Genomic DNA, 13,070 nt, shown 5'->3' with positions numbered 1-13,070 from the left:
TCTCTCTCTCTCTCTCTCTCTCTCTCTCTCTCTCTCTCTCTCTCTCTGTCTCTGTCTCTGTCTCTCTGTCTCTGTCTCTCTCTGTCTCTCTCTGTTTCTCTCTGTCTCTCTCTGTCTCTCTCTCTCTTCCCCCCCACTATACTCAATATACTACAATCAGTATGTTCAAATATCTGTGTGTATGTGTGTGTGTATATATATATATATATTCACTCATTTATATCTGCACCTGTACATATATATATATGTATCCACACATATACCTATTTCATGCACACATGTATGACTTATTGATACTAATCTCCATAGAGATTTGTATATGTGAGTTCTCTGTGCATATACATTCACTATATACATGCAATATACACATGCATACCAATATACACAAACATATTTACACACATGTATTTGCATATAGTAAGATATGTATGTTTTCTATATATGGATGTATGTGTATATGTGTGTTTATATATCTATGAATGTATGTATACGTACACAAGTAAGACAAGCTAGTTTATATGCTAGTTGGTAAAAATGTGCAAAATCCTTAGAGAAGTAGTTTTGTTTTCATGGTGGATATCTCTGAAAAGATTGTGTTTCAGGAGGTTTTTAATATAACTTTTAGACACTTCCTTCTAAAAATATGGTTTTATTCTGTGTTGTGTTATTTGTCTTTCTGCCTCTTAGGAATATGATGTTCTATTTAACCATTAAAAATATACCTTGTCTCATGAAGATAACATTTTTGTCTTGGTACTATTGTTGTTTGTCCTTCATTGTCAAAGAGGACCATGACATCAGGAAGGAGATGTCATACTTGCAAGTGCATTGGATTTAAGTAAGGGAAGGCTGTGCAAAGTCACCATCCTCACTCTCTCATCTGGAGCCATCTGAGTCCTATATGGCAAAATATAGATCACGATGACTATTGATAGTCCCAGATGCAGTGGGAGACCTTGGCTGTTACACATTTGATATATGACTGTGTAACAATAGAGATCTTTTCCTTATTTATGTGATTGATAGTCTAATCTATTGTTTAGCAATAGTTGTATTAACAGAAGGAAAAGAAATCATATGAGCTGTGTATCATTTCAGTTAAAGAGATGAAATAAGATACCTAGTTTTTTAGTAATTTAAATAAGCAAGATAGCATTTTCCTTCATCGTCCTCTAAATCATCAACCAATTAATAAGCATTTATTAAGGAACTACTATCATTACTAATAGCTAACATTTATAATGCTTTAAAGTTTGTAAAGAGTTTACATATATTATCTCATTTTTGAAAACAGGTAATACACGAAGCCCTGGGTTAAAAAGATTATAATGACAAGTCCCTTCCCTCAAGGATCTTACATTCTATGAGGGAGACAAAATGTGCATGTATAACTACATACAAAATGTTTACAAGGGGGCAAAGGGTAATGCCAGCTACAGGGAGGGAATCAGGGAAACCTTCATATACTGATAATATGATCTAAATTCCTTGTAAGAATACTACCACAACAATTCAAATGGTTTTTATTCATAAGGCATATGAACATGGGAATTACCTCTTTTAAAGCTGTGAAAACTGAAACACAGTTAACTATGATTTGTTTAAAGTAATAAAGTTCTTGTATTGGAGCCCAACATTATTTGTTCTCATTTCAGTGAATTATGCACTGAAGCATGTCAGTGTTAACAAAGTTAATTGGTCATGCCATGCTTGTAGGGAGTATTCAGTAAATTCTAATTAATGATGATGTCCCAAAACTACATAGTTTTAACTTTTTTATATTAAAAAAGCCCTACATGTTATTACTCATGGATATCTTTGGAAATTCCAAGATAATTTCCTACTGATAATTCTTTTTCTCAAATGCGACCAAGATTACGTGACTTGGAAGCTATTGGCAAGTCTTTGAAGTACTACAGAGATACGTATCACCCTCTGGATGATTGGATTCAGCACGTTGAAGATACTCAGAGAAAGATTCAAGAAAACCAACCTGAAAATAGTAAAACATTGGCAACACAACTGAATCAACAGAAGGTATGAAAAAATAATCCCTTATAGGGGCGGCCAGGTGGCTCAGCAAGTAAGAGCACTGGCCCAGTATCAGGATGACCTGGGATCGAATCCGGGCTCAGATACTTAGCACCACACCCAGAAATAACTGGCTGTGTAACCTTGAGCAAGGTACTTAACCACAATTGCTTTAAAAAAATAGTCCCTTTTGCCAAGTCTCTGACTAGATTAGATTAATAATACTTCTCATCTTCCCTTTCCTCCACCATCCTCCAGCCCCCCAAAGAAACACGATTTTCTACACCTGTAAGTAATGGATTTGTCAGTAAATCAAAATGGAATCTATTCACACATATCATTTATTTTATTTTGTTTTTAATTTTTGAATCTACTGCTAGATTTAAACACAGAAAATCAGGCTGCACATTTGGATGGCTTTCATATAGAAACAACCATGTAAGTCAAACATGGTAGACTCATTTTGTCCTCTTCCTGTTTTATATACAGGGACAAGGCCTTTGATAAATAGGCCTTTGATAAATAAGACCGATAAGTGGCAAGAAACTAAACAGTACAGTTGGAGGGGTCAATGTCTTTGCCTCATCCTTGAAAATTGATCCGTTCTGCTTAGTCTTGGGTAGGAGGAGAAGGAGGGCAACTCAGATTGGGGTTATTCAAAGATGAATAATACATAGTCTATAAAACTCTTGAGGTTGTGTTAGTACCAGCACTAATCTTGCAGTTTGAATCTTCAGTGGCTGGAACTATTGATCCTGGACTGTTAGACCTCTCATCTTACCTCAGCTTGGTACAGTTTCCCTTTTCTTACCCAAAATTTGGCTTAGTAATCTCAACAGAACCCTTTCTTTTTGGTGATATGCTTTGACCAAAAGACATTTTCCTTGGTTATGTGTAGATGGATCCTTGAGTTAGAAAAAAGTACTAGAATTACTAGTGCCATGGCTCCATAGATGTAGAATATAATGGACCCTATACCAATAATATTCAACTTGTCTAACTTTGTGTGCCCCACTTGAAATTAGGAGATGGAATGAGGAGTTACTAAAGGAAGGATGTTCTTATGCTCCACTGCATATATTGTCCTCAAGTTTCATTCCTTCAGGACCAGGGAAAACAAATGTTTTTAAGTTCTCTGAGAGATCATTAGCTTTACCCACATATAAAGTCACATGTAAATTACAATGGAGTAGAGAGCTGTAGTATTAAATTAAGAGGTTATTGCAGCCACTGATTGGATTCTAACAAATGAAAAGAAGTTTTTATGTTAATTTTTCTTGGCTTAATTAACTGTTAAACAGTTATTTACTCTTAAATTATTTCTCTGTTTATAGATGCTGGTATCTGAAATAGAAATGAAACAGAACAAAATGGATGAGTGCCAAAAATATTCAGAACAGTATGCAACTGCTGTGAAGGTAAGTAATACGGTAGCATTCCTGAGTCAAATTTGGTATCAGTTATGTGATTCATTAGATACCCTGAAGGGTGGTATAAGTTTTCTAAGGGATTCCCCCTTTTAGATCTAGCTCCAATATTCTGTGCCACTGTTTCCATTTGATTCAGAAGATAAATTGGTCCAATGTGTTTGTTCTTTCCACCAAGGTTTACTTCATAGTTTAGGAGGTGGAATCTTCTTTTTGTCATGTTACCTTTGCTTTTCTATCTCAACACAGAGAATTCCAGAAAGTGCTACTGATTTATAAAATCATTCTAATGCTTTTCCTTCCCCAATGGTCTAGTCTCAGAGCAAAGGAGAGACTGTGGCCAAATATAGGATATCCCAAAGTCTTAGTGCAGATTTAAGTTACTAATGGCAGTTATTAAAGCTAAAAACTGTATTAAAATTTTGGTTAACCATATAGTTTCTTTTTTTTCTTTTTTTTTTAAGCAATCGGGGTTAAGTAACTTGCTCAAGGTTACACAGCCAGTTATTTCTGGGTGTGGTGCTGAGTATCTGAGCCCGGATTTGATCCAGGTCATCCTGACACTGGAGCCGGTGCTCTTACTCGCCGAGCCACCTGGCCGCCCCTAAGCAATCGGGGTTAAGTAACTTGCTCAAGATTACACAGCCAGTTATTTCTGGGTGTGGTGCTGAGTATCTGAGCCCGGATTTGATCCAGGTCATCCCGACACTGGAGCCGGTGCTCTTACTCGCCGAGCCACCTGGCCGCCCCGGTTACCCATATAGCTTCAGAAATTTATGTGTAATGGGCCTATTTCCCCACGGAATTTTCCCAACAACTGGAAGACTTCACTGACTAAATGACCAGGACTATGTTGCCACAGAAGCAGCAACTCTCAGATTAGACCCGTAGGAAAAGTACATTTTTGCAACATATTCTTAACTCAAAATTTAGCAGCTACGCTACATTTTATTTCTGGTGCTTTTAGTAAGTTATAGAACCATGTATATGAGAATTGCTCTAGTTAATTGAAAGTCCTACCAAGTCAGCTTACCTTTTGTAAGCTTTTAATTGCTTGGCTTTATCATACAGGACTATGAATTACAGACAATGACCTATCGGGCTATGGTAGACTCACAGCAGAAATCCCCAGTGAAACGCAGGAGGATGCAGAGCTCAGCTGACCTCATCATACAAGAGGTAATGGAGATGCTAATAGATGTTAAGTCTTAACAATGACAGTTGTTTTGACAATTGAACTGTTTTATTCAATTGAAAAAAATCCCCAGGAAATTTCATAGTTGTATTTGAAAGATATCAAATATCAGCACTCAGCAAATTCTTGTGAGTTAATCTGCTGTAGGGGAATTATCTGAAAGTTGGGCTAATATTTTATATCATTATGTTAATGTTAAAATCATTGAGAATAGTTGTAACTTTACATTTTGTATGTGTTTATTTTTGACAGTTCATGGATTTAAGGACTCGCTACACAGCTCTGGTTACCCTAATGACTCAGTATATTAAATTTGCTGGTGACTCTTTGAAAAGACTGGAAGAAGAGGAGGTAACCCTTAAATTTAATAGGAAATTATTTTGAAATGAAAAAAAAATGGTCATAAGTCTCCATGTGAGTTTAATAAAAATTGAACATTAATTTACTTGCATTAAAAACTGCAGTGTAAATAGATGATTACAACTAGTAGTTAGATTCTTTAAGAAAGTTCCAAAAATTAAGTATGGTGAAAGTTAAGGGTATGTTTCAGAAAATAATGATCACAATCATTTTTGAACTGGATATGATTTTAGACTACAATGTAGTTTTACATTAGTCATTGCACACCTCTAACAGATACTTGTTGAATTTTTGTAGTTACATTTTTAAAAAGTCAGTATCGAATATAATAGTTCTTCTAAATGTTTTTCATATAGAATTCTTAGTTAACAGAATTTATTTGTGGTAAAATTTAATTTCCTATTAATTATATTCATAATCATCTTGATCTGATAGTAATAGATTGGCTTGGACCTAAATATGATAGATATAGTAAAATATTTAAAGAAAAATGATAGAGATAGATATTGAGATATTTATAGGGATAAATACATGTAGAGATGAACATTGAACATATTTAGACTATAGATATTTATGATTTATTCCTCATCTTGATATTATTAAGAAGATTGGGAACTAAACTATTAGTCCAATCATGTATTTTTAAGGCAAGAAGAGTAATTTATCCCATGGCATGGCTGGCTTGATATTTGTAATCATTTAACAACAGTAGAAATAAAAGAAAGTTTAGCTGTTTCTGGACACTTTATCAGGCACAAAGTAATCATCTTTAGTTTAGCGTTAGGGTTTATTAAGGTTAATTTATAAGTATTGTTGCAGAATTTTTTCCCCCTGTACTTTCTCATGGCAAATTTTCTTTGAAGTCTAGGATGCATTTACAGTTGTTGCAGTGTGTCAGTGAAATAATACACAGAAATGTGTGTGCGTGTGTGTGTGTTTAAATAGTTCTTTGTGAACTCAGAGCTTCAAAGAAAAAAAATATATGAGCCATTGATTTTGAAAAAAAAAAAAAGGTGGTGGTATAAAACAATTCTGTACTACTTGTTAAGAACTGTTAAACCATTTTTCTAGAGGGTATTTTGACGCAGTATAAAATAGACTTTTTGATAACTATACCAAAGTGAATGACTTCAACTATGGCATTGCATTTTTAATATCCATGCATATAGAAAAACGATATAATTTTTAAAGTCTATTTGTCACTTGTCTTAAAGGGAATAAATTGTGCTTTCTTTCTTTCTGGGTATTCTTATTCTCACTCATCTCAGAACAGACAAAGATAGCATGAAGAAAAGTTATATTTAAAAAACTAATATGTGTGTTCTAAGTAGGTTCTCTCAAGTTGGCTTACTTGTTCAAATTCTAATTTTCTGATTTTATGCTGGAAAGTTCACTTTTTTGCTTTCTATCACCTAAGAGAACAAAAAGGAAATTTTAATAATAATGAATTTCTGATAAAGGTGAGTTTCTTCCTAAGAGTGTGACAACCTTCATAACTATTTTGGTCTGTTCTGAGTTAACATAATTTTCTTGTGTACCAGCATTACTAACAACTCTAACTGCAAAACAGTATAATTAGTTTTACCTTATAGTCAGATTAACTAAGTGACTTTTCTATTCTCCATAAGGAACATTAATCATTTTGTCCCAAATTTTACATTTTTAAGATCCTGCTTCATTTCAAATATTGCCTATATATCTTGATTGTATTAATAATTCCTCACATACTATCAAAATAATTTAATTCTCCTTTCCCTGTTTATTAAATACACCTGATTTCAGATATGTGCCATTATCTCTTTCTCCTCGGAGTTTATCTGATACAGGCTTTAATATTCCTAAAATGTTATTCAATTATGCATTGTATCTGCAAATATGGTCATTTTAAATTCAGAAAACATTTTAAAGATAAAGCAGCAGTGTGGTTTAGTGAAAGGAACATGTACAGTATTTAAATTTTTGGAGACCTAAGCCCATATCTCACCTCTACTTCTCACTGTTTGATTTTGGACAATTTTTGTCACTCTCTAAGTCTTAGCTTTCTTTTTTATAAAAATAGGAAGCTGAACTATATAGTTTCTGAGGTCCATTTCAGCATGAATAATATGATTGTCTTTGAATTTGCTACAGATAATTAAGTCAATCAAAAATAAGTTTGTTTCTACTTCTACTCCCTATCTTCCCCTGCTGAGATTTTTTTTTTCCACTTAGAATATGAGCTACTGAAAAAGTAGACCAAAAGATGAGAGACAAGATGTTTAAGGCATTTTTTTAACAGAACTGTGAAAAATTGCATTTAGGATAGGTCTACTTTGCTGGAACTTAGAATTTTTAGACAATGAAATATTTGTTTTACAAATAAAGGCAGTCATTGCTACTACTGTAAAATAGATTAGTAGACTGCTCCAGGCCTTTTTTTTTTCACATATTATTTAAAATATTTAGAAAAAATCTCATGTTTGCAAATTTTCCAAGGTATGGCCTTTAATAGGTTGATAGTCTTTATGAGTTGTTGGGAATGAAATAAGGCAAAAACTGGAAACTAGTCTGATAAGCCTCCCATCACTTAACTGGGCTGGTCACCAAATAGCAGCCATAGAATATCACCAGGCCTATACTCAAAGTTTTAAGCCTGGAATAATCTCCTAGTGCTTTGACTTAATTGATTTAGCTTTTGAGAAGTTGAGGTCACATCCATGTTGCAATGGCATGTCTAGATCTGTTAGAATTATTTAATGGAGGCTATTAAGATGCCATTAAAGAATATGGAAATATTAAAGTGGAAAAGAGAAAAATTTTGATTACATAATTATGGGAAAAACTATAAGATGCATAAACTTCCAGGCAAAAAAAATTACCCAAAGCTCTAATCTAGATGAGTATTGGAATCTCTAATCAAGTTTAATATGTATGGTGATGATTTTAAGTTAATTGTGTAAAACTAACAAAACTGTAGCACATATTGAATGTTAATGAAATTTCAATGATCAAGCAATTTTAAATCACTTTACTGTGTGTTTCATATATTATGTAAATATCAGATGATTCCTGCTTTATTTAAAAATATAATTACACAATAGAACTTAATATACTTATTTCTTGTCATATTTTGGAGCTGAAACCATAAGTACATTTTTAAAAATCTTGTTTTACAGATCTTATTGTATAATAAAGAATGGCAAAAGTACCTGACTTCAGAATAGATTAGAATTTATGTGCATCAGAAAAGAGAATCTCTAAGTATCTAAAAGGCAAACATATTTATTAAAAAAAAATAAAGCAACTGTTAGGGAATATAACTGCCTTTGCATTAGCAAATTTATTGAGATGAGGAGCATATCTGGTAAAGAATTTAGACTTTGGAAACTGCATATTTCTTTATTCCTTTTTTTCTTCTCACCAGGTTTAGCTGAGTCTGGATTAGTTTGAATAATGAATATCCAGAAGTATTCACAGATAATCAGATTCTCTCCATTCAAAGTTATAATTATGTAACACATGGTCATTCCTTCCAGTCCAATGGAAATATTCCATGCAAATTCAAATAAAGGGACCACTTCTTGGGATTCATTATTCACACTAATCTGAACTTAGTTATATTTCATGAGTATTTCCTAATTTGTAAATTACTTCTAAATTTCCTAATTTGTAAATTACCCCTCTGTGTTTTGTTTAATTTAGAAGAAATTCACAACACGAGACATATGTTGTACTTTTCATAGGGCTGGCCAATAAACACTGAATTCTTTATATTTATTTTATTTCTGCATGTTATATTGCTCTTTGTATTTAGCACAACCTGTGTTGTTAACAGATGAATAGTGTGGTGTATAACAAGAGCACTGGACTGTGGATCAGAAAACTAGCTCTGAGCCTTGGGCAAGTTACTTCTTAACCTCTTGGGACCTCACTCATTGGTCCTTATTTGTAAAATGAGTTTAGACTAAATGTACATTAATATCCCTCCCAACTCTAAGAGTCTATTTATCTGTTTTAAGAAAATCGTTCCTTAGAGACAAAAAAGATTATTCACAATTTTTGTGTGTATCATGAATTCCTCTTATGAAGGGTGTTTTCTGCTTGCAACTAATGGTTACTTTATGAAGCTTTCCTCTCTGGAGAAGTGGTGGTGGTGGTGGTGGTGATGGTGTTGGCTTACTCTGCACTTTGGCATCCTTGGTTTGTAAGTACTTTGATGAGCTTTGCTTCAGATATTCTGGACTAAAATCACAGCAGAACAGACTTGATATTTTTAATAAATTTCTTATAGATTAAAAGATGTAAGGAGACATCTGAACACGGAGCCTATTCAGAGCTGCTTCAACAACAGGAAGCAACAATGGTGGAAAACAACAAACTCACAGGAAAGATTAGTGAGCTAGAGAAAATGTTAGATGAACTAAGAAAACAGAAGTTCCAGGTAGAGCAAGAACTTCCCAAGGTAAAGGCAGCTGCAGAAAATGAGCTGAGGAAGCAACAGAGAAATGTGGAAGATATTGCTTTAAAGAAAATAAGGGCTGAGAGTGAAGCCAAGCAATATCGCTGTGAACTTGAGAACATCGTGAAGGAGAAGATCGCAGCGGAGCAAGAGTTAGAGCGTGTGAAGCGGCTGACATCAGAGGCAGAAGCTAAGAGAGCTGCAGTGGAAGAAAACCTCCGAAATTTCCGGCTGCAGTTAGAGGAGCACACTATTACTCGAAGGACCTTGGAAGACCGTCTTAAAAGAAAAGATACAAGTCTCAGTGACTTGGAGCACCAGAAAAGCATGTTGATGGCAGAATTAAGAAGAAAGAAGGAGAGTGAAGAAGAGCTCTTGAAGTTGATAAAGCAGATGGAAGGAGACCTTGAATTTCAAAAGAAGGTTGCAGAGAAGCAGTTGCAAGAAAAGCAAAAAATCGAAACCGAAGCCAGGAGAAAAATAACAGAAATTCAGCTCTCTTGTGGAGAAAGTACATTGCCAACTTGCATGACCATACAGGATACACAGGGAAGGCAGAAAGCAGATGAACTGAAACATCAGGTCCATGAACTAACTCTCGCCAACAAAAAGGCTGAAAAGGAGGTAGGGGAGCTAAAATTTGAGCTGAATGCCCTTCAGCTTCAAAAGACATCATCTGAGGAAAAGGCTCGTTTGCTAAAAGAAAAGTTAGATGAAACAAATAACACGTTAAGGTGCCTCAAGTTGGAATTGGAGAAGAAAGACCAGGTAGAGCAGGGCTACTCTCGACAGTTAAGAGACCTGAGTAGGCAGCTGAACCAGACCACAGATAGAGCTCAAGAGGTAATGCAGGAAGCTAATGACCTGAAGAAAATGAAACATCATTATCAAGTGGAATTGGAATCTCTCCACCAGGAAAAGGGGAAGCTGAAAAGAGAAGTGGACCAAATCACTCAAGCTCGGGTACTAGCTGAAATGAACATTCAGCATTTGAATTCCAAGGTCTCCACTCTTCAGCATGAGAAGGCATTAGCTGATGAAAGAGCAAGATCCTGCCTAGGGAAATCAGAACATACCCTTACAGAAGCATTTGACAAAAGCCATGAACAGTTACTTCAGAGTATCAAAGCAGAAAAAGAAAACAATGAAAAAATCCAGAAACTTAATGAAGACTTGGAAAAAAGTAATGAGTGGGCAGAGATGTTAAAACAGAAAGTGGATGAGCTCACCAGACAAAATAATGAAACCAAACTGATGATGCAGAGAATTCAGTCAGACTCAGAGAAGATTGTGTTGGAGAAACAAACTATCCAGCAAAAATGTGAGATCCTAAAAACTCAGGCAGACAGTTTTAAAGAACAGCTCCGTAACACAAACGAACACTTGCACAAGCAGACAAAAACAGAACAAGATTTCCTTAGGAAAATCAAATGTCTGGAAGAAGACTTGGCCAGAACTCAAAGTCTGGTTAATGAATTCAAGCAGAAGTGTGACCAGCAGGACATTATCATCCAGAATACTGAGAAGGAGGTTAGAAATCTGAACGCTGAGCTGAATGCATCCAAAGAGGAAAAGAGACTCGGTGAGAAGAAGGTAAAGATTCAGGAAGCCCAAGTACAGGAATTAAATAATAGATTGAAGAAGGTCCAAGATGAATTGCACCTAAAGACTATAGAGGAGCAGATGGCACACCAAAAGATGGTTCTGTTTCAGGAAGAATCTGCTAAGTTCAAACGGTCTGCAGAGGAATTTAGGAAGAAAGTAGAAAAATTAATGGACTCCAAAGTCATCACTGAAAATGATCTTTCAGGCATAAAACTTGATTTTGTATCTCTTCAGCGAGAAAACTGTATAGCCCAAGAGAATGCTAAGTTATATGAAACAGATATTAAAGAATTAGAAGGAAGACTTCAACAGTATCGAGAACAAATGCAACAAGGAAAGAACATGGAGGCGCATCATTACCAAAAATGTCGTAAGCTCGAGGAGGAGCTGATGGCACAGAAACGTGAGGTTGCAAACTTGAAGCAAAAAATGGACCAGCAGATAAAGGAGCATGAACACCAGTTAGTTTTGCTTCAGAGTGAGATCCAGAGAAAGAATTTGACTAAAGATTGCAGCTTCAAACCAGACTTTGAAAGGAAAGTAAATGAGTATAAATACTATGGTGACCTCTCCTCTAGGGGAATTGAACAACTGCAACAAAGGGCACAATCTCCTCTGTTGAGATGGGAATCAAAAGGGTTTCTGAGTGAACAGCTGGATGAAAAAAGGGTCCATAAGGGTGCTGAACAGATAGCCAAAGAAGTCCAGTTCCAGCTACCAAGAGCTACACTAGAGGATGACAAAAGCCAACAATGCTACTCTGAGTATTTTTCTCAGACGAGTACTGAGTTGCAGATAACTTTTGATGAAACAAACCCAATTACAAGACTTTCAGAAATAGAAAAAATAAGAGATAAAGCTCTATACAATTCCATATCACCTGCTAGATATCAAGATGACACTTCTGAAATGGAACTGGTGAAACTTATGAAGCCTTTGGAGGTATACTCTACTTTCTGTCAACTATTAGCATTTTCAGGCCAGTTTCTTCTTTTTTCCCCTGTTTTAATTAGCACTCTATTATTTATAGTCATTTATTCATTTAGAAAGCATTTATTCATTATATAGTTATTTCTTTATAGGTGTAGTTGGGAAAACAGTGCTGCTACCCTTTCCCATTATGTGGTATATTTGTTTGCATCTTAGATGTTATATCTTTAAAAGTATTGGGATTAAACATGCAGATATACAATGAATTTCCACAGGGCTTTAAGAATTGATATTTTGTAAAACATAGAGGCAAGGAAAAACACAGCACTAACCAAAGTAATTCTTAACTTGCAGTGTAAACAGATTTAATTTTAGTAATTTAATCTCAAAAATTGAGATTATGAGAAAATTTCAGACTTGTTATTTCTTTAAAGCCTTTTCTATAAGGGAAGTATGGTACAGTGGAAAGATTATGGGCTCTGGAATCAAATTCTTCCTTTTATACTTACTATATGTGTGACTTTGAGTACGTCATTTATCCTCCTTGAGCCTCAGTTTCCTCATCTGTATGAAGGGTAGGACCAGATGTCTTTTAAGGACACTTCCAATTCTTACATCTATGCTTCTAGTCATAGCTGTCTGTTTTAGAATTACTCCAATTTATTCTGCTCTGTTCTTTGAGGCATGGTGTTTGGATGATGGGTGGATACAGTTCTTCAGATCAATTCCTTATTATTTTATAAATTCCTGTTTACAGATAGCTAAGAACAAGCAGTATGATATGCATGTTGAAGTCACAACATTAAAGCAAGAAAAAGACCTAGTTCCAGATCACGAAGAGCGAATACTTGATGTGTTCAGAACCTCAGATGGATACAAGAGAACAGAATTGCCCAAGTTGAATTCTAGTAATTCAGAACAAGAGAACTTCCAGAATGGTAGCAGAAGTTATGACTGTTCTGTCAGAGATGATGAATTTAAATTTCAGGGTCTCCGACACATGGTAACTGCCAGGCAGTTGAGTGAGGTGAAACTTCTGGACGTGGGCACAGTTGAGCAGCTGCGTCTTGGTCTCAAGTCTCTG

At 35.1% G+C, this 13,070-nt stretch overlaps 1 protein-coding gene across 26 annotated transcripts in view; it reads left to right on the top strand.

Annotated features, from left to right (window-relative positions):
* The window catches only part of DST (dystonin), a 454,426-nt gene that overhangs the window by 254,477 nt on the left and 186,879 nt on the right, over positions 1-13,070 (top strand). For all 26 annotated transcript variants that reach the window (XM_069070669.1, XM_069070676.1, XM_069070677.1 and 23 more), the window contains 4 exons: positions 1,875-2,037; positions 3,366-3,449; positions 4,530-4,637; positions 4,906-5,004. In XM_069070669.1, coding sequence (XP_068926770.1) covers positions 1,875-2,037; positions 3,366-3,449; positions 4,530-4,637; positions 4,906-5,004 — 454 coding nt within the window. The remainder of the gene's footprint in view (positions 1-1,874; positions 2,038-3,365; positions 3,450-4,529; positions 4,638-4,905; positions 5,005-13,070) is intronic.

This window comes from Petaurus breviceps, unplaced genomic scaffold (genome assembly GCF_028583685.1).
Source record: "Petaurus breviceps papuanus isolate PSGF00001 unplaced genomic scaffold, PetGlider_PUasm1.0 90822, whole genome shotgun sequence".
Taxonomy (NCBI): domain Eukaryota; kingdom Metazoa; phylum Chordata; class Mammalia; order Diprotodontia; family Petauridae; genus Petaurus; species Petaurus breviceps.
Note: the sequence above shows the minus strand (reverse complement) of the source record. Positions and strands in the feature narration are given on the sequence as shown.